This window comes from Balaenoptera physalus (assembly GCF_965194825.1).
Source record: "Balaenoptera physalus genome assembly, chromosome: 5".
Taxonomy (NCBI): Eukaryota; Metazoa; Chordata; class Mammalia; order Artiodactyla; family Balaenopteridae; genus Balaenoptera; species Balaenoptera physalus.
The window spans coordinates 131,787,775-131,810,981 of record NC_138884.1 but is presented as its reverse complement, the minus strand read 5'-3'; the positions used below and the strand labels follow the sequence as shown (position 1 = coordinate 131,810,981).

General features: G+C 38.0%; 1 protein-coding gene across 1 annotated transcript; it reads left to right on the top strand.

Annotated features, from left to right (window-relative positions):
* Positions 1 to 4,123: 4,123 nt before the first annotated feature.
* IL21 (interleukin 21) lies at positions 4,124 to 22,343 on the top strand. Its single transcript, XM_082463105.1, has 4 exons — positions 4,124 to 8,378; positions 8,487 to 8,522; positions 12,968 to 13,123; positions 14,980 to 22,343. The coding sequence occupies exons 1-4, from the start codon at positions 8,211 to 8,213 to the stop codon at positions 15,079 to 15,081; spliced, it is 462 nt and encodes a 153-aa protein (XP_082319231.1). The 5' UTR covers positions 4,124 to 8,210; the 3' UTR covers positions 15,082 to 22,343.
* The last annotated feature ends 864 nt before the right edge of the window (positions 22,344 to 23,207 follow it).

Below are 23,207 nucleotides of genomic sequence, written 5' to 3'. Positions count from 1 at the left end.
CTCAATACTCCATAATGACCTATATGAGGAAAGAATCTAAAAAAGAGTGGATATAAGTATATGTATAACTGATTCACTTTGCTGTACACAACATGTGAAACTAACACAACATTGTAAATCAACTATACTCCAATAAAAAGTAAAAATAAATAAATAAAAATAAATGTTGACCTGAACACTAATCCCATTAAAAATTATTCTCTGAACATAGTAGCAAGGATCAAAGCTGTCATTCTGAGGCCTGGATGAAAATCAAGTCAAGGGCCAGAGTCCCTCATCCCTGTCATGCCATTAAAGCTTCCAGGTGATACATATACAGATGGCAGAAGTAACAGACAACTTTTGTTAAATACACTGACGTGACCTGTGATGACTTAACTGTGGATATACCAAAACACTGAGGCATCCATCTCTTAATTTCATGAAGATTTAATTTTAGTTGACTCTCTTTGTAAGCACGTTTCTTTTGTCTTCCTCTGTACTGATTGCCCCCTCAGTGTCTATTTTAAAGTTGTGGAAGCTAACTGGAGCAGAAGATGAGTGTTCTGATGTTTTCATTACCGTGAGAAGGCTTGAAAAACATGGCAAATGAACAATAATTGATTAAATACATGTAAATAACTTAATCACATTTTGGCCATTAAGTTGTCAAGATAGCTGATTTCCTGATTGATTTTGTCTATGCTATTCATGATCCAAATGATTGCAAGGGTTTATTCACTTCTTTATCTCTTCCTGTATGGATATAAAATGCCAGAAAATTATTACACTTAGTGTAATAAAAAGTCCAATCTTACACTGGACCAGGTTGGGTAAAATAAAAGACAGGCAATTGGATATTCCAACCCAGATCGGAAGCTGATTATTTAATTCACTCTGACAAGGTATACATTTACATTCTGGATACCACCAAGAATAATTCTGCAAAAGGACTCCTCACCTCACTCTAAATCCACATGTCAGAAGCATCACCATTGTGGTTTAATCCCATTATGGGGTCTCATGAACTGCAGAGGTTATTCTGTTATAACCCAGTGGTATTGGCACCAGTGGCAGTTTCCTTATGTGGAGAGAAGTGGTCAAGCTCTGCAAACAGTTGTCCTCCAATCACTTCAACTTTGTTGTGCCTTGATTTCCTCATCTGTAAGGAGGGATAATCATAGTACCTCATCTCATGTTGGTGCTTTAAATGAGATAATGTCTGTAAAGCACTTAACTATGTAAGTGTCTGCTCTAATAATTATTAGTATTAGTATCTTTTTGACTGGTCCAAGGTCTTTTCCCAGAGATACCCCACCCCCTTTATTAGTGACAGAAGTGGCTCTCAGGTGTAACTATTTTTCAGTTTAAAGACTGATTTCAGGGCAACCTTTGAGTCCATTGAGCAAATCTCAAAGACTGTGTTTTCCTGTTGACCACTTTGTTAATCAGTCAATTTTGATTATAGAGCTACCGTGTACATTGTACATGGAGAATCCATACTTGAAGACTCTAAGTAAAATAAAACACTCAGCACTAAAAGCGTAGCAAACACAATCGACAATTGATGGCTCGGATGCCATGTTAGGATTCTGCAGTGCTTTGTCCCCTTGGGTGTGGTATAAGATTAGACTTATATAATAATTATATATCATATCCAACTTTGTTCCAAAACGATGGTATTCAGGTGCCATGAATCCAGTGATGTGTGGGCCACTGTTTATAAACTAAATCATTTTCAACCATACATGTATTATTCATACTTTCAAAAAACTATGTTATTCGTCTTGTGATGAATTAAATGCAAATTCATTTAAAAGTACTCCTAAATTCATAGTGACTCCTTGGCATTAGGATTTCTCAAGCAAGAGGAAGACTAAACCAATTTCTACCATTTATTATTATGGAAGGAGAGACATTTTTGATATCCAGTAGGAGCTTATGTCATAAAACATAAGATTCTCAGATCCAGTAACATAAAAACAAAATCTCTGTATGGCAAAAGACACCACAGAGAAAATAATTTAAACATGTTTAACATATCTTTAAGAGAAAAAGAGCCTTTACAGGTAAGAAACAACCCAATAGATGGGCAAAGAATATGAACAAGCCTTTTCACAGAAGAAAACAAAAAACCACTGATAATAGAGATATGAAATATGCCAAACTTAATTATTGATCAAAGAAAGGCAAATCAATGATAGGATACTAATTTTTTTTTTTTGGCCTTAGCATAATGGCAAACATCTAAAATATTCACAATATAAAGTGTTTATGAGGGATGTCCCTGTAGGCATAGTGGATAAGACTCCGTGCTCCCAATGCAGGGGGCCTGGGTTTGATCCCTGGTCAGGGAACTAGATCCCACATGCATGCCGCAACTGAGAGTTCACATGCCACAACTAAGGAGCTGGCGAGCTGCAACTAAGGAGCCCACTTGCTGCAATTAAGACCCAATGCAACCAATTAATTAATTAATTAATTTAAAAAAATAAAAAATAAATAAAGTATTTATAAAAAAATGTTTTTGTGAGAATGGAGTGGGAAAGGAGACTCTTTTGCTGGTGGGAATATAAACTGGTATGACATGCCAGAGGGCAATTTGGCAGTTTCTATCAATTTTTAAAAAGGATATAATCTTTCCACTCAGGACGTGACATGTGGGATATGTACCTAAAAGAAATACAGTTCACGTATGCTAAAGACATAGATGTTTAAGGATGTTCACTGCAGCACTGTTTGTAGGAGATAAAAATTGGAAACACTCTAAATGTCTACCAGCAGGGTTATAAATAGATAGATCATAACACAGCCATACAATGGAATATCAATCTACCTATTTAAATGAGATAGCCCTGTGTGAGTACTGTATGGACTGCTGTCTCTGACATATTGTTGAGTGAAAAAGGAAAGTTGTAGAATATGTATGGTAAGATTAAATTTTTAAGTAAAAAAAAAGCATATTTTTTCTATGTCTATATCTTTATGTTTCTTTTTCTATACTTCTTTATGTCCATTTATAATTCTACTTCCTTCAATATGTATATATCTATATCTATGCCTCTCTGTTGTTCTAAGTACATAGGAAAAGAGTCTATAACGATACTTTGTAAACTCTCAAGAGTGCCCCCAGCAAGTGAAAATTAGGGAAGAAAAGAGAGCAATTTAAAATTTTGCTTTTTACTTTACACAATTATATGTTCTTCGAATTCTTTGTTTTATGACACACATGTATTACTTTTGTAAATACAACGATGAAAAGTAGTGATTTTCCAAAAAATGATCCTCATCCCTAGAAACAGAAATAACTGTCCAGAATGAGGGTGGCATTCAACTTGCAGACCCCTCTCTCTGAGATCCTGACGCCACCCCTTGGAGAACGTGGGGAGGAGGTTCCTATGAACGAGGAACTCAGCAGACAGCTTAGGAAGAGGACACAGCAAAGGCCTATGGTGTACTTCTTTATTTTCATGACCATGTGTTGGGAGCTGCAAGGTCGAGACAGAAGATGTTTATAGCAGCCCCTCACCCTAGAGAAGGAAACAGGTGCAGGCCTTGAGTCCAGTGGAACTTGTCACATCTCGTGCTGTGGGGTCAGGATGGAACTTGGGTGGACAGTTTGGATCTTCTGGTTCTTTTTCTCCATCCTTTATGCCTGATGGTCGTGGAATGATGGACATCTGATCTCTAGCCTCATTGATGGGTGTCATAGTTGTCTAGAGACAAGCCACCTGTTTGAATACCTTTGGCATGTCAGAGTGGCACATTATAATAACATCAATCACTCTAAACACAGAAGACCTCTCTTTGCAGAGTTTGCCAGGCAGGACATGTAATTCTACCCATGAGTGGCCAAAGCAAGTGAAAGCAGAAAGGGAGTATTTGACACCCAGTGGTCACGAGGAAGAGCTGTATAGACAGGGCAGAAGAGTTGGGTGCAAAGAGTAACCAGCACTGTTTTAGACCTGGCACATCTTTCCCCAGGACCTAGCAGCACTCATTTTCAGACTTCAACCCCTCCTTCCCTTTATTCCTCTCACCCTCAGCCTGCTCGCCCTGCTGGAAGCCTTCCTCCTGTGCCCTGGTCTCCTTCCTACACTGACCAGGGGGGTCTATAAGCACAGTCCATTCGAGAAATTCTTGTGCACAGTGCTGTGGACATGCTGAAGGAGCGTGGATCGCAATGCCCTTCACAGAAGTCTCTGGAGCCTAGAAAACAAAAATAGCAGCTGCCTGATATTTCCTTTGAGAAGAGGATGAAATTTAAGGTTTTCTTCTTCCCACAAACATAAACACAAAATTTTGCAAATAATTTCAGGAGGCTCATGGAGGCCAAGATGAGCTCCCCTGTGCTAATGGGGAGGGACCAGGGGAGGAGCGGCACCACCAGGGTTTTTAAAATCTGAGCTCAGCTAGGCCATTTGTAAAAATAAGAAAGAAAGAGTCTGTTTTTCATTCTTTCTGCCTTCCTCCCTCGTCCCCCTTTTCTCTCCCTTCTTAGGAATAAAGCCTTTATCCTAGTCTTGCTCTTTACCTGGATGAAACTAGATGCTGTTGAGACTTAACTGTGACACTTCCAGACAAAATACAGTCAGTTCCAGTATACTGTGACATACACTTTTCTAAAAATCAACTACACTATATAAAATAGCACAATAACAACCACAGAGCTTATGGGGGAAATGGGATTAGGGGCACAACACTAAAACTTTGTCAGTGACACATTAAAAAGATGACAGGAACCTAACAAAAAAGACAGCAGTCTTACACATGTTAAATGGTTAAGAAACACATACATACTACAATAAATATGGCATTTTACCTAGAAAAAGACCTGAAGTTTGTTTGTGGAGGTTGCAGCTACCAGCTATTGAGAAATGGCAACAGAGGGTTCCCAGGATGGAACGCCAGATGTGAACAGGTGGGGCTCATCACACACGCAGTAAACTGAGGTGGCTGGTGGGTGTCTGAGGTGTGTGTACATTCTGTACATTCCTATATGGCTCGGTTCGGTTGGATGCAGGATTCTGCATTCACCTAGTATTTCTTGCAGACAAAATCGCATATAAGAAAACACAAAATTCTTGTTATACTCAAATTGTGCCCTGGTATATTAGTCAGAGTGAAATAAATTCTCATTTTCCTTACAAGTGTTAACAGCAGGACTGACTGAATCTAAATAATAAAAAAGAAGATAATTTAAGGAATAAAAATACATTAACACCTCAATGAAATGATGCTGCCAAGGTAGCAATAAGTTAGTATTTCTAAGCAGAATACATAACTCAAGTAAATCTGAGCCTCTTTACTCCCACCCTAAGTTCCGTCTCAACACAGTGATAAATTCAAGTGCAATGCAAATTGGGCTCCATAACTTTGAAACACACTGTCACTCCTGAGCAAGCCTTCTCAGTGCCAGGAAGAAGCTGTTATAACACACCCAGACTTTCAGGAAAGTCCTCATCATACATTCTTCTCCCTAATATCCCATACCCCATGGTAGCTACACTAATCTTACTTCCCTCTCTTCTTCATGATTCCTTGTCCCCTCTACCTGCACCCCCCAAAGCCCAACAAACCAAATTCCAGCCTTTACTAGTTCTCTCCTAATCACCCTTTCCTCTCTTTCCCACCCTTCTTCCAAGAGTAAAAATTCCATACCTAGGTGTGTAACGTTCCTATAGCTATTGTAACAAATTACCACAAAATCAGTGGCTTAAAACAACACAAATTCATTATTATACAGTTCTGGATTTCAGAAGTCCAAAATGAGCTTAATGGGGCTAAAATTGAGGTGTTAGCTGCATTCTTTCTGGAGGCTCTAGGGAAGAACCTGTTCCCCATCTTTCCCAGCTTCTAGAGGCTACCTATATTCTTTGGCTTCTAGCCCCATATCACTCAGCCCTTGGCTTCTGGCATCACATCTTCTTTGACTCTGACACTCCTGCCTTCCTCTTATAAGGACACTTGTGATTATATTGGGCCACACGGATAATACAGGAGAATCTGGATTACCTCAGGATCCTTAATTTAATCACATCTGTAAAGTCCCTTTTGTTACCTGTGATGGTAACATAGTCACAGGTTCCAGGGATGAGGGTGTGTACATCTTTGGGGTGCCATTATTCAGCCTACTATACCAGCAGTGATATTCAAAATGCGTAACAACTGAAATGCCACTTAAAGCAGGGGATCTGACTCAGAAAGTTCTTGGGTCCTAAGGCTACAGTGGGACCTTGGAGATCCTGGTGTGCTGGTTGATGGATTGCAGAGGGCTGGGAGGTCTCAGGGAGCAACTGGGGTGTCTAGGGTGGTGGTGAGGCACTCCAGAGTCGGGATGAGTGATTCTCTCTAAGGAGCACCAAAGACTTTTGACCTTTTTATGACCAGTACAGGAACACCCTTGTATTTTGGCTGACCTGCCCATGTTCTTCCTTCCATGGATCAGTTAGAGTATCCAGTCTTCTATAAATTCTCCTCTCTACGCTCATCCACGGTCAGCACACAAATCTTCTGGGATTTTATTGTGTGCTGTACTTGGCCCTTTTACTTGGAATGTCTATTTAAGCCTCATCACACCTTATGATTAGATTCTATACTTACCTTCTTTTTGCAATAACATATCCAGGGTCATATGTACAATTAATTGTTATGGCCTGGATTTGAATTCAAGCACTTTGCTTTAGAAATTGAGCTCTTAAACACTGTGGTTGGTGTCTTCAAGGAGACTCACATCTCTCTAGCAGATAAAGAAAGCATGCACAAAGGTAATGCAGGCAATGTTGAGGTGCCAAGTGGCAACCCCAAGTCCATATGTATTTCCTGGGTTTACACATGAACCCTCCCCTATGGAATTTAATGATTATAGGGAGGACTTCTTGATCTTTGGTAGGTCTTACTCTTTAAGACCAAACCTGGATACTCTTGATACCTTTATTTTATGGTAAAAAGATTACAAACAACCTTCAAAGCAAATCAAGTCCAAAGTCCAATTTATCTTAGCCACATAACATTTTAGAAAAAAGTATGGCTGTAAGCTTGTGATGAAACAGATGAAGAAATAAATGGATAAATAAAATCTATAGTCAAGAGTTTTATTTGTAAGACCTAGTTGACTATGCTACAATACTACTTCTATGTTTCTGGAATATGGTATTCAGCTTTCTCAAATGAGTGAAGAGTAGCAGGAAGAGGAGAAGCAGCAGAGAGGAGGATGATAAAACCACTTCTGGACTTTGAATTTTTTATTAACCTCTATCTGTCATAGTTAGAAATGTGCCATCCATACCCAGAGAAAATAATAAGTAACACTACCCGAAGAGAAAAAGAGTCACTTATGGGTATTTCTGGATTTTGCTGTTTGAAATAAAATTTTGGTTTAGAGAGGAATGAGTATTAGCACTTTTCATTCATTTAATTGATGCATTATATAGAAGAGATAGACATTACAGAGTTTCTTTTTTTTCTTTCTTTTGAATGAAGGTAGAGTGAGATCTTGATTGGAGGATAAGATAATATGTATAAATCAGATTGTTAAGTAAAATGTTAGACGCTGAGATTAATGTTACTTAAAGATGCTTTGGAGAAGAGTTGGAGCACATTCTACTTTAAACCATTTAACCTGATTAAGAACCTAAAATAGTCTTGCTAATTTGGAAAATACCCCTGATATTTAAAATTTCCTAAAAGGTAGCTCTCCTCCTACCTTTATGATGGAATACTGGACGATTTCAGTCAAAAAGCCTAGTTACTACCATAAGAAAAAGTCCTGCAAGAAAGCACATGTTGCCACTTTACTCATTATTGAAGTGCCTTTATGACTGTCAGGGAGAACAGGTAAGATGCCAGGGAGGCGCAGAAGGAGACATCAAAGTGTTTTGTTTACTTCTTTGAAGTCTTGTAGTACCTATTATTTACTGTGCACATTTCTTGATTCATGCTGAAAATTGGAATTCACCCATTTCTCTCTTTTTCCTGTCTAAGATGCAGATGGGGCACATTTCGTTGACTCCATCAATCCCTGCCCCCGCGCATTAGCACATGCACACGTATACCTAGCCAGTGGAAAAGAAAAAAGAGTTACTCACATTCATCCACTTTACAAAGATTTCCAGGCTGCAATGGGAGGGCTTTATCTCTCCCTGAAGGATGAATAAATAGATAGCTTTACTGACAGCCTGTTCACAAACTGAAGTGAAAACTGAGACCAAGGTCTTGCTCTACTAGCACTTATGAGATCCAGACCTGGCAACATGGAGAGACTAGTCATCTGCCTGATGGTCCTTTTCTCAGGGACAGTGGCCCATAAATCAAGCTTCCAAGGGCAAGATCGCCTCTTGATTAGACTGCGCCAACTTATAGATATTGTTGATCAGCTGAAAAACTATGTGAATGACTTGGTAAGGCCATATTTGTCACAACAAAATTTAAATAATATTCTTCAATTACTATAAAAGGAGCTTTTTGACTTATATAAATAACTCAGAACTAATTTTCTTTTGCTCTAGGACCCTGAATTTCTGCCAGCTCCAGAAGATGTAAAGGTAAGACCAGTTGAATTTATTTGTGAAAATAAATTTGATATGTTTTTAAATCCAATTAAGAGAGGCATTAACATGATTATTTAGAAATATACTTAATTTCAATGAATTTTGGGGTTTAATAATTGGTAAAATAGTTATTTCTATTTTGCTCAAATATTCATTGGTTCACCAACAAGCCAACCAATAAAATACTACATACCTTATAAGATGTATTTTTATCTCCAAATATCTCTAAGAGTATTCTCAAGTAGTATTGTTGAGATAGAATAACAAAACTAGAAAATAAATCCATACTATGATCATTTTCTGAACAATGTCCAACTAATTACATTTTAAGAATCCTTGTGCATGAAAATTCTTGAGCCCTCTTTGTAAACCTATGTACGAAATATAGACACATACCACAGAAGCAGAATTCAACTTTTAATAACTAGAAAGGAAGAAAGAAAGAGAAAAAAAGGAAGAAAGGGAGGAAGGAAGAAAGGGAGACAAAGAGAGAAAGGAAGGAATAAAAAAAGAAGGAAAGAAAGAAAGAAAGAATACATTATAGCACAGCATGGAAGAATGGTAGTGTGGAAATCAAGGCCACCCTTTAGAATATAAGTCCCATGTACCTTGGCCTCCGTGAGTCTTGTCTTTGGCCTTCGGTGAGGTTTTTTGAAAGGACACTTTTCAACAACTCATCCCGTTCTCTTAAGCCATTTAAATCCATTAGGTCCCAGGAAGAAGAGGCCTAGCATACAGTTCAAGTGTGCTATGTGTTGATCTTTTCCTTGGTAACTTCGATCTAGCCTTCAGGTTTGGTACCCTGAGGATATAAACACAATTGGGGGAAATGTTTTCATTGTCACAGATCTTTAACTGCATAAATTAGAATAACTATAAAAGTGTTACCAGTAATTAGGACACTACAAAGGGGAGATTTATGAAGATACATTGCAAAGAAAACAATTATCGTAAATGACTATGTGTAGAAGTTTAGAAAGTGAATGAGTCACAACTATTGCTTTTCTCTAAAATTCACTCTCTAGCTCTGAACCTAACCACTCTCATTTACTAGGTCCTTTTCTAATAAGCAATACCTAAAATGAAAGTAGCACATTCAGCTCATTGGAAAGATTTTTCCAACAAGTAAGACTATTTCTTAATGCCCTAATTATCAAAACATATCTTTGTTAGCATCTCATGCCCTTTGTCTAACTGCTGTGGTCAAAGTCCTTTGGGGAGATGCTTAGCTACAGTCTCTAACTTGCAAAATAAGATATCCTGCTTTCTAACTTGAGTTGATCCAGTGGGTACTTCCTTTATATCCTTTGTTAAAGAGAGATCTTTTTTACCGTATAATGACAGGATTTTGTCTCAGTGACACTGCATCTATCTGATAATCTGATCAAGCAATGCTGGCCATGATACAAGTGAATAATGGTATTACTAAGCTCTTTAAGCTATGCTGTCAGGCAAACCCAGGAGGGAAGAAAATAGTTCAAGGCCACAGTAGCATTGTATCAAGTTTTTCAGGGCTAGCATCAAAGCAGAGTCTATAAAGAGTTAAAAAGATTAACAAGTTTAATGAAAATAAATTCATTTAAATGTTGCATATAAATGTTGATATATAGTGATCATCTAAGGTTGCTAATTGGCCTCACCAGGCATCTTTCTTTCTCTTTCTAATCATATAATCAGCGGTCCTCATCTGGTGGTGTTTTTGCCCTCTGAGAACATTTGGCATTGTCTGGAAAAATTTCTGGTTGGCACAATTGTGTGTGTGGGGTTTCTATTGGCATCTAGTAGGTAGAGGCCAGGGATGCTACTAAACATTCTAGAATGCACAGGACAGTCCTGACAACCAAGAATTATCCATCCCAAAATGTCAACAGTGCCACTGTTGAGGAACCCTGATATAAACCTAGTTTGTATGCAGGACAAAGGTAATTTTACCCAGTTAGCAAGACTTCCTAGTGTGAATGGCCAGGACTTTCTTTGCAAAAAAAAAAAAAAAAAAAGAGAAAGAAAAGTAAGTAGGTCAAAAATAAATTGTAAGGAAGCAAATATTTTCAAATACTCAATTGCAAATCAACAAAGCCAAGTGCACCTCCTTGCAAAAGCAGCACTTGACTAGCTAAAAAGAAGAGTGGTTTGTTACTCTTGCTTTTGATTTCCTTACTGCTGCCTCGATTCTGCAAAACTAGTGTAGGACAGATAACTCCTCATATTTCCAGGTGTTAAAGGATAAGGGAAACAAAGCCTTGCCCTCTGAGTCTGCAAGGCACAGCAAAGGAAAACAGTGGTTCTGCTCCCAGATGGTAGTGTTGCACATGAACTCGGCGTCACCCCGAGTGACAGGGCACCTGAAGCTGCCTGAATCGAAGTTAATCTCTCTACTCCTCTTCTCAACACATCCTTAAGGCAGTTTAGCAGAACAGCTCCTTTGCTTCTTTTCCTTATTGAGGCTGCCTTTACTGTGCATCTGAAGCCAAATCCAGCAGTTATTTGTCCTGGACCACAGATTGCCAGGGATAGCTCTGCTGCTTGCAGAAAGCACAAAGCAAAATTCCAATGTCTATTGACACAGGTGAACAAGGAAGGGCAGGAGAGAAAGCACAGCCCCATCAATACAGGCACTGGTGTCCAGATGCCATTCAGAGGTTTTCAGAAAGGCTTTCTGAGGTGCAAAATCTTTGCTTGCTTGTCTTGACCACTCTTGGTGATACCTGTCTCAAGGGAGTTCATTTGGTAGGCCCCTATACTTCTTTGGAACCTAATTCTCTTTCAACATCCACATGTAAATGTTAACTCAGCAAAATGGGTCTCTGTGAGAAATGCTGGTTTCTCAGATCATCACGGATGAAACAGTTAGTGTTTTCAGTTTCAGCTGGAAAATTTACCTCTTTAAATATGAATATTATTTTTTTCCAGTAAGTTAAGCCGGTTGTGGTCAAAAAGAAGAGAAAAGAAAAAACTTCAACAAACATGAACATGTGGTTTTCAAGGAAAAAAAAGTGCTATAATTAACATTTATATATAGTTTCTATTAAATAAGCATTTTGGCAAACATATGTAAAGGACACTATCTTGCCCTTATGAGAGGCAAGCTGCTCTGATATAAGGAAACCAGATAAGCTGGTTCTCGGCTTGTGGCCATGTATGCAAAGCAAATCTGATGGGGTTGTGTCTTAAAGATGCATGTTATTAATCAACATTCATAATGGGTAAGCATATAGGTTGGAAAATGCAAAGCAGGCCAGATGCTATTTTCAGCTGATTGTCCATGGGAAGACTCAGGTAATATTGTTGTAGGAACTGAGAAAAATTGAGGCTTCTGTATACATGGCAGTAACTTCCATATACACCGGTGAAATGAAGATATAGCAACTTTAGGGCAGTGGATAGCATCATATGCAGACATTTGCTGAAAGAAGAAAGTAACCTGGATACAAGTTCTTAGATCAGCATTAAAATGTTTTCAGCAAGTCAGTATAAATTTTGTTCTTCCAATAAATTCCATTTCATTTTCAGTTCAACTTCTAACATTTTGACTTATTCGCTAGTCACTGGTTATTTGATTAAAGCAAGAGTCAAGTTTTTGATCCTTGATCTGCCCACTTCACCATGCTCTGAGACATTACTCTTATTTTCTAAGGGACAGTCTTCCTGCCCATTGCGGGAGAAGCATGTCTCAAATTCTGTTCCTTGACTGCTTGATTCAGCCAGATCCCACCCTAATGGACTCGAGAGTGTGAATAGGATTTTAGAAAAGTCACGCATGGTCTACAGCAGGTGTACTGAATCTTAGGCGTGGAATGTGCCATCAGAGGTAGGCACCCACTTCCTTTCCCCAAAGGAGGGGCTTTAACTCACTTACTTCATTTGTCCACTCCACAAATATTTGTTGAGCACTCACTAGCAACAAGACACTATGCCAGGCATTGTACAGGATAAGGTGCTGCTCAAGACATGTATGTCATTGTTAGATACTCCTATGTACGTTGCAGAGAGAAACAAAAGACAAATGAGAGGATTCTTAATCCGACTACAGCATAACTCACCCAAAGCTGCCACCAGTCACAATGTCTCTTAAAGCCTCATAATTCATGAAGTGTGTTCTAAAACCAAACTAACTCTCCCTTATGAAATACCAAGTCCTGCCCAACACCCAGACCTCAATATGACATTAGGAATAAAGAACTGTGGCAAAGCAAAGCTCCCTCTTCTTGTCTGTGAGACAGGGAAATGTCCTCTCTCCCCTAACATGGGGAAATTTTATATCACAAGAGTCTGCTCTTTAGCCCAAAGATTACGTAGGACATGAAATCATTCCTCATTTGTCTGCTAAAATGAATGTGACCCAAGACACTGCAGTAGAAGTAGGAAAAGAGGATTGGGAAGGTTATTTTTACTTTCTGAATAACTTTCATTAACATCTATACAAATTATTTCTCTTTCAGAGACACTGTGAGCGGTCGGCTTTTTCATGTTTTCAGAAGGTCCAACTAAAGTCAGCAAATACCGGAGACAATGAAAAGATAATCAATGTATTAACTAAACAGCTGAAGAGGAAACTACCTCCTACAAATTCAGGGAAAAGACAGAAACATGAACTGGTAAGACTGTCATTTGTCATCTATCTTATTTGTACTTATTAACTATATCTATTACATCACACACACACACACGCACACACAAACACACGCAGCCAGAGCCTCCAGTGCCTTCCTTCCAGTTACATGTTATACCTTATCATATAGAGTGTGTTTTGAGAAGGAAAGTCACCTCTTCTTAGTCCATAGACTTGAAAGTGCCCAGAAACCCAATTAGAATTTGCTAACAGCCCCTAGTAGCTGGAATAATTAATATAGCTTTCAAAGGTGAGGAAGTCATTAGGCAGAGAATCCAATTGTGACTTAAGAGTTAAAAAATATTCTGCTCTCATTATATGATCACATATAACTTGTATCCTTATTAACAGGAGCTAGATCCTAGTTTTCCTGAAAGAAAAGAGGTAGCCTACAAGACACCAGGATAAATCTCAAACTTTGCCTTCCTCTTTTAAAGAATATTATTACTGTCCTGTACAATTGCAGAGTCAGTACTACATTTAAATGGGTAGACCCCACTATTTGGCTGGGGAATTTCAATAATCCCTAGTTTTGTGGGCCCTGAGACCCTCTTGTATATTTCCTCTTATGCCAACTCATGAGCAATGCAGATAATCCCATGAGTAATTCAGGCATTAATCAAAACCAGTGGATAAACACATAAGATAAATTACTAGAAATTTTTCTATCAGTTCTCTCTACTCTAAGGAATTTCACGTGTGATTCAAATGAAATCTTAATTACAATATCAAAATGATTTTTATTTCCTTTGATTGCTTGACCAGGTTGCAATGTGAAAAGTATCCCTCTAAAACTTTCCTCAAAGAAGAAAAGAGTTGAGCATGTCTTTGAAACCCAATATCAAAGACCATAAAATGGTAATATTGGCACTGAACATAGAATTATCCAGTTAAGCACCTTCATTTGATAGATGGGAAAGTGAGACCAAGGATATTAAGTGACTTGTCCCAAGCTCCACAAATATTAAGTGCCAGAATGAGAATTAGAACTTATATCTCTTATCTTTCAGTCAAATGTCTCTCACCACAGCATCAAACCGGCATTAGAGATGCTAAACAGCAAGCAATGGCCTGGTGTTTGGTATCTCAACAGGAATAAGGGTAAAGAACATATACCAAGGATTTTTTTAAAAAAGAAATATAAGTGGGTAATACACATGTGAAGAATTGTTTAATCTCTTCATAATCAAATAAATGCAAGTTAAGATAGGAAATCCTATTTTTTTCAATTAAAATTTTTAACAATGCACAATAATGGTAAGAATGTTCTGTGCGAATAGCGGTAAAACAGTTTTATAACGTACATCAAAAGCCTTAAATTTTTTTATCCCTTTAATTTAGTAATTCTACTTTTAGTAATTTATCAAATAAAATAAAGATGTACATGAAAAATTACTCAGAGATGTCCATTGCAGTACTGTATAAAATAGCGAAAAGTCAGAAGCAATCTACATGTCCAAAAATAGTAATACTTCAATCCTATGTAGGAATACAAAGCAAACATTATGGGATATATTTTTGAAGAATATTTAATATGTAGGAAATGCTTGTGTTATGTTGTGTTAAAACAAAGGCAAATTAATAGCCACTGTAAATAACACAAATGCAAACAAAAAAATTACTGGGAGGATACATATCAAAACACTGCAGTGGTTATATCTAATGATGGGATTACAAGTGATTTTTCTCATTGTTATTTTCTGAACAATTTTATGTGCTTCTCAAATTTTTTCAGTGACCATGATTTATGTCTCTAATTGGAAAACATAAAATTTGAATGAACATTTTATTAAATAGGAAAAAAGTTTTAAAGAAGATTATTACTCTTTCATTGATTTCTAGACATGTCCTTCATGTGATTCTTATGAGAAAAAACAACCCAAAGAATTCCTAGAAAGACTAAAATCACTCATCCAAAAGGTATATAACTTAAATTATATTTGACTTTCATCTTTATCCAGATTGCTTCTTATGTTGAGGTTGCTCATGGTATTCTATTTCCACAGATGATTCATCAGCATCTCTCCTAGAACACACGGAATATGAAGGTTCCTAAAGATCTCACTTGAAGCTGGACACTATATTTCATACTCTAACACAGTAGTGAAACTCAGTTCTTGGTATTCCAAATGGAGGAGTACAATATATTAGTGATGGGGGAAAAAACTCAGATAAGTGTTCAAGGTCAGGATTATTCCTCCAAAATCACTATGCAATACTTCAGTTTGATCCACAGGCTCTGTGTTTGGTCAGCTCGAAAAAACTTTCTACTCAATTCGAGTCTGATTTCCTGTGTTATAGATTTCTATGATCTCTAAAGTTTTTACTTTATCTTACTGCCAACTATGCCATTTCTTGGAGAAGCTTAAAAATTTTAACCAAAAATACAGTTTGGGAATTTATTGATCTTATATTAACCTTGATCTTGATTATGACAAGAATGAGGTTTCTGATGATCATAACTTAAAAGGTTACATACCTTCACTCAATCTGAAGAATATAGAAGCATAGGGTGAAAATCAAAGTTGAAGTGTTTATTCTTTTAAGGAAATGAAAACTGTTTAAAATCTATATCTGAAGAGGTTTTATTTTATCTCTTATAAATACATGATTTATTTATGTACCAGGGGGATAGCTTTACCAGACGGCTCCCAAAAGTCTGACTTCCTTATTAGAATCTGTCAAAAATATTTAAATACTATACATATGAATGTATTTATGGAATAGACTCTTTTGGTCTTTTTTTTTCTCTAAGTGGGTATACTAGTACCTTCCCCAACTCAAGTCCCTTTATAAGCTAACATTCTAAGCTTGTGGAAGTGGCAATTAAAATCTATAGAGGGACATGCATTAGACGATCTTCTGGAACCAAACAGACTTTTAAGAAGTCTTGTAGCTCTCTTCTCAAATTGTTATAATGATTGTATGGGAGCGAGTTATTAATGCCAAATGTCTGTTTCCTTCTTTCTTTCTTCCTTTCTTTCTACCTTTAAAATTGACAGACACTTTGCGCTTGTATGCTTTGCATAAGGCAAATTCAATCATCTGTATAAAGTCAAAATCAGGAGACAAATCAGGAGTTCAGGACTCCTAGTAGAAAACAGATTTTTGCATAAGCATCCCAATCTTTCAACCATGGGTAGCAAAAACAAGCAACCTGATCTAACTGCCATTTCATATCAACTCCAGCAGTTTATTTAAATATAAAGTTAAAAACGCTAGAAAAATAAAATTTTCACTAGAATGTTATAAGCTATTTGAGAATCTCTTATTGTTAAAGTGGCTGTGAGTGTGCAAGAGGATGTTGTATGGGAAACGCTTTATGCTCTAAGAACAAAGATGATCTACTTAAAAATATTTTTTAAACAAGTACAGATAATTTATGGTTCTAAAACGTATATTAGGAATCAATTATTTCAACTCACAATGAAATGTTTTATCATCAGAAACAAGGTATTCTGTTTTAAAACTTTTAAATGTTATTACAAAGGAATCGTGTAAATATGTGCATCATGATGATAATATGCATCTAAAGCCTGCCTCAGCATCAGGCCAGGTTGTTGGGATAAAAGTGGAAAGCAGGCATGAGATTGACTTGGGAAAGATGGAGTCCTTATTTCTTGTTTCTGGCTTTATAGTTGTTGACTTCTTTGACACTGTGATTTTATATTTAAAATAATGTATTTATTTTGGTGTGTCTACTGTTAAAAATCTCTGTTCTAATCCTTTTGACCAGAGATTCTACCTTAAAAGTAAAATTAACTTAATGGGGTGTTGGTTAAGAGCCTTCACTAAACTGAGTTTAAAGACTCGGGTAATGATCCTGGCAATATCCCAAGGAAAGCAATGCATCAGAATAAACAAGATGAAGAAGTGAGACTCGAACTGCTCCATCTTCACTGCTCTGTGTTCAAGACTTAGCCAGCCCTCCGGAAGATCTGAGGCTGACCCATAAACACTGCTGTTCACCTATGGATGGTGATACAGGAGACCTGAAATCTCACTGGATGTGAAGTCGTGGTCACTTGCTTAAATTTTTTGGATTTCCATTTCTTTATCTGTAGGATGAGGGTGTTGGACTTAATCTCTATGGAATATTCAGCCTTTTTTTGAGCTTTATGTGTCTCTGAGTCTCTAAAGTTCTAGATACTCTTACAGGAACATCTGACCATACTTCTGAGTAAAACTTTCTACTGAATCGGATCATTTACTCAGCATTATTTCAACAGCATTTGTAGCAACACTTGCTGCAGAAACAAGGGAAATGTTCCAAAAAAAAAAAAAAGGAAGGAAGGAAAGAAAGAAAGAAACAAAGAGAGAGAGAGAAAGAAAGAGAGAGAAAGAGAAAGAAAGAAAAAGAAAGAAAGAAAAAAAGAAAGAAAGAAAGAAAGAAAGAAAGAAAGAAAGAAAGAAAGAAAGAAAGAAAGAAAGGAAGGAAGGAAGGAAGGAAGGAAGGAAGGAAGGAAGGAAGGAAGGAAGGAAGGAAGGAAGGAAGAAAGGGAAAGAAAGAAAGAGGGAAAAGAAAAGAAAGCAAGGAAGGAAGGAAGAGAGAAAGAAAGAAAGGTTTCTGTAGGTCATGGTAGTTCAGGGAAAATTAATCATTATTTTTAGCATTTTAGCTGAAAGTGTCTTCTTTGGACACAAAATTGTAGCATTATTATTCTATATTATTGCTCTGTTATATTTACATTTGCATCTGAGAATTTAGTTTTCATATGAACTATGTACTTTATAACTTAATGATTATTTATTATATATTTGGTTTTAAATGTTTATGTTCATGGCTTCTTATTTAAGACCTGGTCATATTAAATACTACCCAGTCAGTACAACTGTCTTTTGTGATTCCCTGGAAACCTATAATTCAACAGTCTTAGTAGAAAATAAAAGATGATCCTTAGTTTCTGAGAGCATAAAGTTTTTACATGTATATGATAAAGACAATCTTTTCTCCTTACATACTTTCCCTGAAATGGAACTTTCCACTTCCTGTCCCTACCTCAAGGACACCACTTCCTTTGCAGCCCTCCCAAATGTATGGCAGGTCCAAGAGCAGTTGAAGATATTCTTCCCAATGTCTATTACATGCACACTCTTGCACAAAACTCATTCTTGCTTTGAAGTTTATCCCATCTAGCTTTGCTGTCCCCTTACTCTTTTTTTTTTTTTTTGATGATTGTCATCTCCTGAACACTCCTCTATGTTCATTGAGGACTTAGGCATGTTCTTTTCCATGAATCCAATTTCTGCCATCAACCTGGGTGAATTCAGTGACCTTGAGGAGGATTCTACCAACACTGTAGCTTCCCAGAACCTTGAGTACCTCAGTTTCAAACGCCTGCATCTTTCACCTCATCATCTGACCACTCCCATGGCCATGCACCAGACTATGGCACCTGGAACCATTCTCTGTCTGAAATCTTCATGTATAAGAAACCATCACCTATTAGTCTCTTTGCTCTCAAACTGCCCTCCTTCTACTACATCTGCCCTGAGACTCTGCCATGACAACTAGGCCTTCACCCTTCCCATTCTCTCAGTTTATTAGTTTCCCTCCTTCCCCACTGAGCCTGGAGCCCTGATCAATCCCTTGAACTGCAGACCCAGTGGCACACACAGTCTCATTCTTCTCGAGGACCTGCCTACAAACTCCCTACCTAGATGTCTGTCTTGCTCCCCTAATCCAGCTTTAGACACTGGCCCTGGCCCCTTACCTTTTGGGGACCCTTTTAAACTCCCCTATCTGGCTTACTGGAGTCACTTCCCCACTTCACTCTCAGCTCTAAACACTCACCTGTTTTCAACATCTACCTCCATCTACTCTAGTCCACAGGTTAGTGTGGGCATGGCCTCACCTCATGTGGAAGAGGGAGGTTTGGGTATTCAGGCTAAGTCAAGCTCATTGAAAGAGTAGTCTATACACGCGTCTGTACTCCCTCACCTCCTAGCCACTTCAAACCACTACAATCTGATTTCTACCCATCCCACACCCTATCACTGTATCATTAAAATTGTCCTTTCTCTGATCAACAATGACCTCCAACTCACACAACTCACAAATGTGTCTAAATCCTTATCTTACTTGATCTTATTATGACCTTTGTTACTTTTGTTTACACCATCTCTTTTCCCTCTTTGACTTTGGAGGCTACTCTTTATCCTGCTACTTGTCTTACATCTCTGACCATATATTCTCAGTGTCAGTTGTCGGTTTGCTTTCCTGTGTCTCCCCTTAGACGCTGATGCGCTTGAGGATTCTATCCTTGGCCACCTTTTTACTTTAAACCTTTTCCCTCAACAGTCAAAAAAGTTCCTGTTGTTTTAAATATCCCTGTACATGTCACTGACCCCTAAATCTACAGATAAAGGCTATTCCCCTCTGCTAATTCCCAGGCCCAAATGGGAGATTTCCATCTTTATCCTCCAGGTGCTTCACCTTTATCTCACATGCCAAAATTGATCACATCATTTTCCCCAACTTCCACGACCTTCTTTGTTTTAAAGCTTTCCCTGATCTTTGTTTATCATTTCTATTTTAAAAAATTTTCTTTTTTTGATTTATTTTTATTGAGGTAACATTGGTTTGTAACATTATATAAGGTTCATGTGTACAATAATATATTTCTACTTCTGTATACCCTGCAGTATGCTCACCACCAAAATTTAGTTTCCATCTGTCACCATACAGTTGATCCGCTTTATCCATTTCACCCTCACCCTACTGCCCTTTCCTCTCTAGTAAGCACTACTCTTGTCTCTGTATCTACATGTTTGTTTGTGTTTGGTTTGATTTGCTCATTTATTTTGGCTTTGGTTTGCTTGTTTGTCTGTTTTTTATATTCCACATCTGAATGAAATCATATGGTATTTGTCTTTCTCTGTCTGACTTATTTCACTTAGCATAATACCCTCAAGGTCCACCCAGACTGTTGCAAAAAAAGATTCCATCGTTTTTATGGCTGAGTAGTGTTTCATTGTATATATGTACCATATCTTCTTCATTCATCTGTTGATAGGCACTTAGGTTGCTTCCATATCTTGGCTATTATAAATAATGCTACAATAGCAGTGTCCTCTAATCTTAATTGATGGGAACGCATCTGCCAGCCTCCAAGACTCTGCTTTCTCTCTCATATACTATAACCAATTTGCCACCGGGCTTTGCTATTTCTAATTCTTAAGTCCAACCTTTCTTTTCTATTCCCTCTGCCATTGCCTTAATTCAGGTTCTCAGCAACGGTTGCAATAACTTTTGTTGGGTTTCTAGCCTCTTGCCTTCTCCTCTTTCCAATCATCTCTGCATGGACACCAGAGTGATATTTTACAAAACTTAAGTCTGATCACAACCCTCTCTTATTTAAAACTTTTCACTGGCTCTCCTTTGGATAGCCCAGGCATGAAGCAGGGTATATAAAATCCTTTATCATCTGCTTTCCTCAGCTCCCAGCCTCTCTTCACCTTGAACTTCACATTCCAGCCAATCCAATTTATTTCTATTTCCCTAGGCACACCACATTTGTTTTATTCCCCTGTGTCTTTGTACTTGCAGTGACCTCTCCCTGGAATATTACTTCTCCACCCCCTCTTTAGCACCCAGAAAACCCCTCATGTGTCCATCAATATTCAACATAGGCATCACTTCCTCTAGAAGGACTTCCATCATTGTCTTACTCTATCTCTGTGACAGTGTTAATCTCTCCCCACTTTCAGAAGTTGAGCATACTTTATTAGACTTAGTGTGGTGTACACAAATTTATTGATTTATATGTCTGTTTCCCTTTCCAGAATATAAGCCCTTTGGCAGAAGGAACTGCATTTCACTAGCACAGTGCCTCATATGTGCTAGATAACCTACAGTAGAAAACAAATGTTTATGTAATTGAATTGAACTAAACACAAATACACGATTATGCATTGAAATTTCCTTGACATTTCTCTTTCTCTTTCACGTTGAATTTAATTATCACCAAAGTCAGCAATAATGGACAACTGTTTTCAAAATACCTCTATAATCGAACTACTTGTCACCATCTCCAGCTCCCACTTTATCGAGGTCAGTGCAATCTCTCACCCAGACATGGTAATACCTTCTTAAATAGTTTTCCTGCTTTGGTCCCTGTCCCTCATCAAAATCTATTTGCAATAGAGCAACCTGAATGATCCTTTAAAAAAAACTAAACACAATGTGGCATCCTTCAGCTCAAAACCTTCCAACGGCTCACACCTCATTCATGGTAAAGCCTGAGTCCTACAACAGGGGCTACATGGTCATGTCCCCTCTACCCCTCATCTCTCTAACCTCATTTTCGCTCTTCTTACTCAACTCCAGCCACACTGGCATCCTCCTTTTTCCAACACTCCGGGCACACTCCTACCTAAGCCATCTGCACTTTCTGTTTCTTCCTTTGGCATGCTCTTCCGCCAAATGTCCATGTAGTCCATTGCTTCACCTTCTTCATTACCATGTTCAGCTGTCATCTTCTCCACCAGGTCTTCTCTGACTACTACTGTATTTTAAATTGCAACCCCCCACCTCAAACACCCTTGCTTTATTTTTCTCCATAGCATTTACCACTCAGGACATATATATTTTAATAACTTCTGTTGACTGTCTCTCTCCCCCACTAGAATGTAAGCTCAATTCTACAGAGATTTAGTCTGTTTTGTTCACTACTATATATCTGGCACCTAGAACGATGCCTTGAACATGGAAAGAACTCATTAAATATTTGTGGAAAGAATTGGTGGGTTCTGTGATGGTTGGCATTGGAGTTCTCCCATTGGGTTTTAATTCCCAATGCACAGCTTGCTCTCTCTCTATTAGGCTAGTAGTGTACTAATGTTTTTTTTCCTTTATAGCTTCTCCCTGATTTTGGGGTATCATGTATTTTCTGCAAATCTCCCCCCATCCTCTTATCAGATATACCCACACCTCTTCTTTATTTTTGAAATTGGCCTTCAGCAATCCAAAATTTGGAATATAAAAATGGAAACATTCCACTTATCATTAAAATTTTAGCAAAAATATTTTTCTAAAGAAAACTTGTGGGGTTTTATTGTCTACAGTTCTTTTGCTGGTCGATAAAACATCTTGATGATTTCCAGTCACACAACTGAAACTCTTCCATATGATATCTCTTCTCCCTTTACAGAAATAGAAAATTCAAGGCATCCATACACCCACTTATGAATCCCCAATGAAATGTTATTCTTTTCAAGAAGGCTTCCTTGCATGTTCCAAATTATTTTATTTCTCTCACTTTCTTTAGTTTTCCTTTACTCATTTGAATGAGGTGGCAAAGTGCTATGGAGAAACACAAGCAGAGAAAGGGGCTATGGAGAGGTGGGCGGGGCATGTGTGAGGCAGATGAGAGTCAATTTTAAATAGAGAGGAGAGTGAAGGAAAAACCCAGCAATTGCTACAAAGGAAGATTCTAGGTTGTGGTACCTCAGTTACAAATAACATCTTTAAAATTATCTTTTTAAACTAGCTCTGAGCATGTTACCATCTTCCTATTAGGCTGAGAGATGGTGGATTTGGAGGAGAAAAGTTTAGTTGCTGTGTGATTTTCCCCTATAATCTTAATTCAAGAAAATCCCCAAATCCAGACTTCCCTGGTGGCGCAGTGGTTAAAAATCTGCCTGCCAATGCAAGGGACACGTGTTCGAGCCCTGGTCCGGGAAGATCCCACATGCTGCGGAGCAACTAAGCCTGTGCGCCACAACTACTGAGCCCATGTGCCACAACTACTGAAGCCCGTGCGCCTAGAGCCCCTGCTCCGCAACAAGAGAAGCCACGACAATGAGAAGCCCGTGCACCACAACGAAGAGTAGCCCCCACTCACCGCAACTAAGGAAAGCCTGTGCACAGCAACGAAGACCCAACACAGCCATAAATAAATAAATAAATAAATTTTAAAAAAAGAAAGAAAGAAAATCCCCAAATCTAACTTACAAAAGAAAAAAGAAAGAATGTCCACGTGGGAGAGACAGAGAGAGAGAGAGAGAGAGAGGGACTGATACAGAGACAGAGAAAGAGAGGAAGAGAGAGAGACAAGAAAAAGCAGTAA

Excerpts from the sequence above, each read along its gene's own strand:
- IL21 (XM_082463105.1), top strand. The coding sequence starts at position 8,211 with ATGAGATCCAGACCTGGCAACATGGAGAGACTAGTCATCTGCCTGATG. Across the intron at positions 8,379-8,486 it reads AAAACTATGTGAATGACTTG|GACCCTGAATTTCTGCCAGC; the intron begins GTAAGGCCATAT and ends CTTTTGCTCTAG. Across the intron at positions 8,523-12,967 it reads CAGCTCCAGAAGATGTAAAG|AGACACTGTGAGCGGTCGGC; the intron begins GTAAGACCAGTT and ends TTTCTCTTTCAG.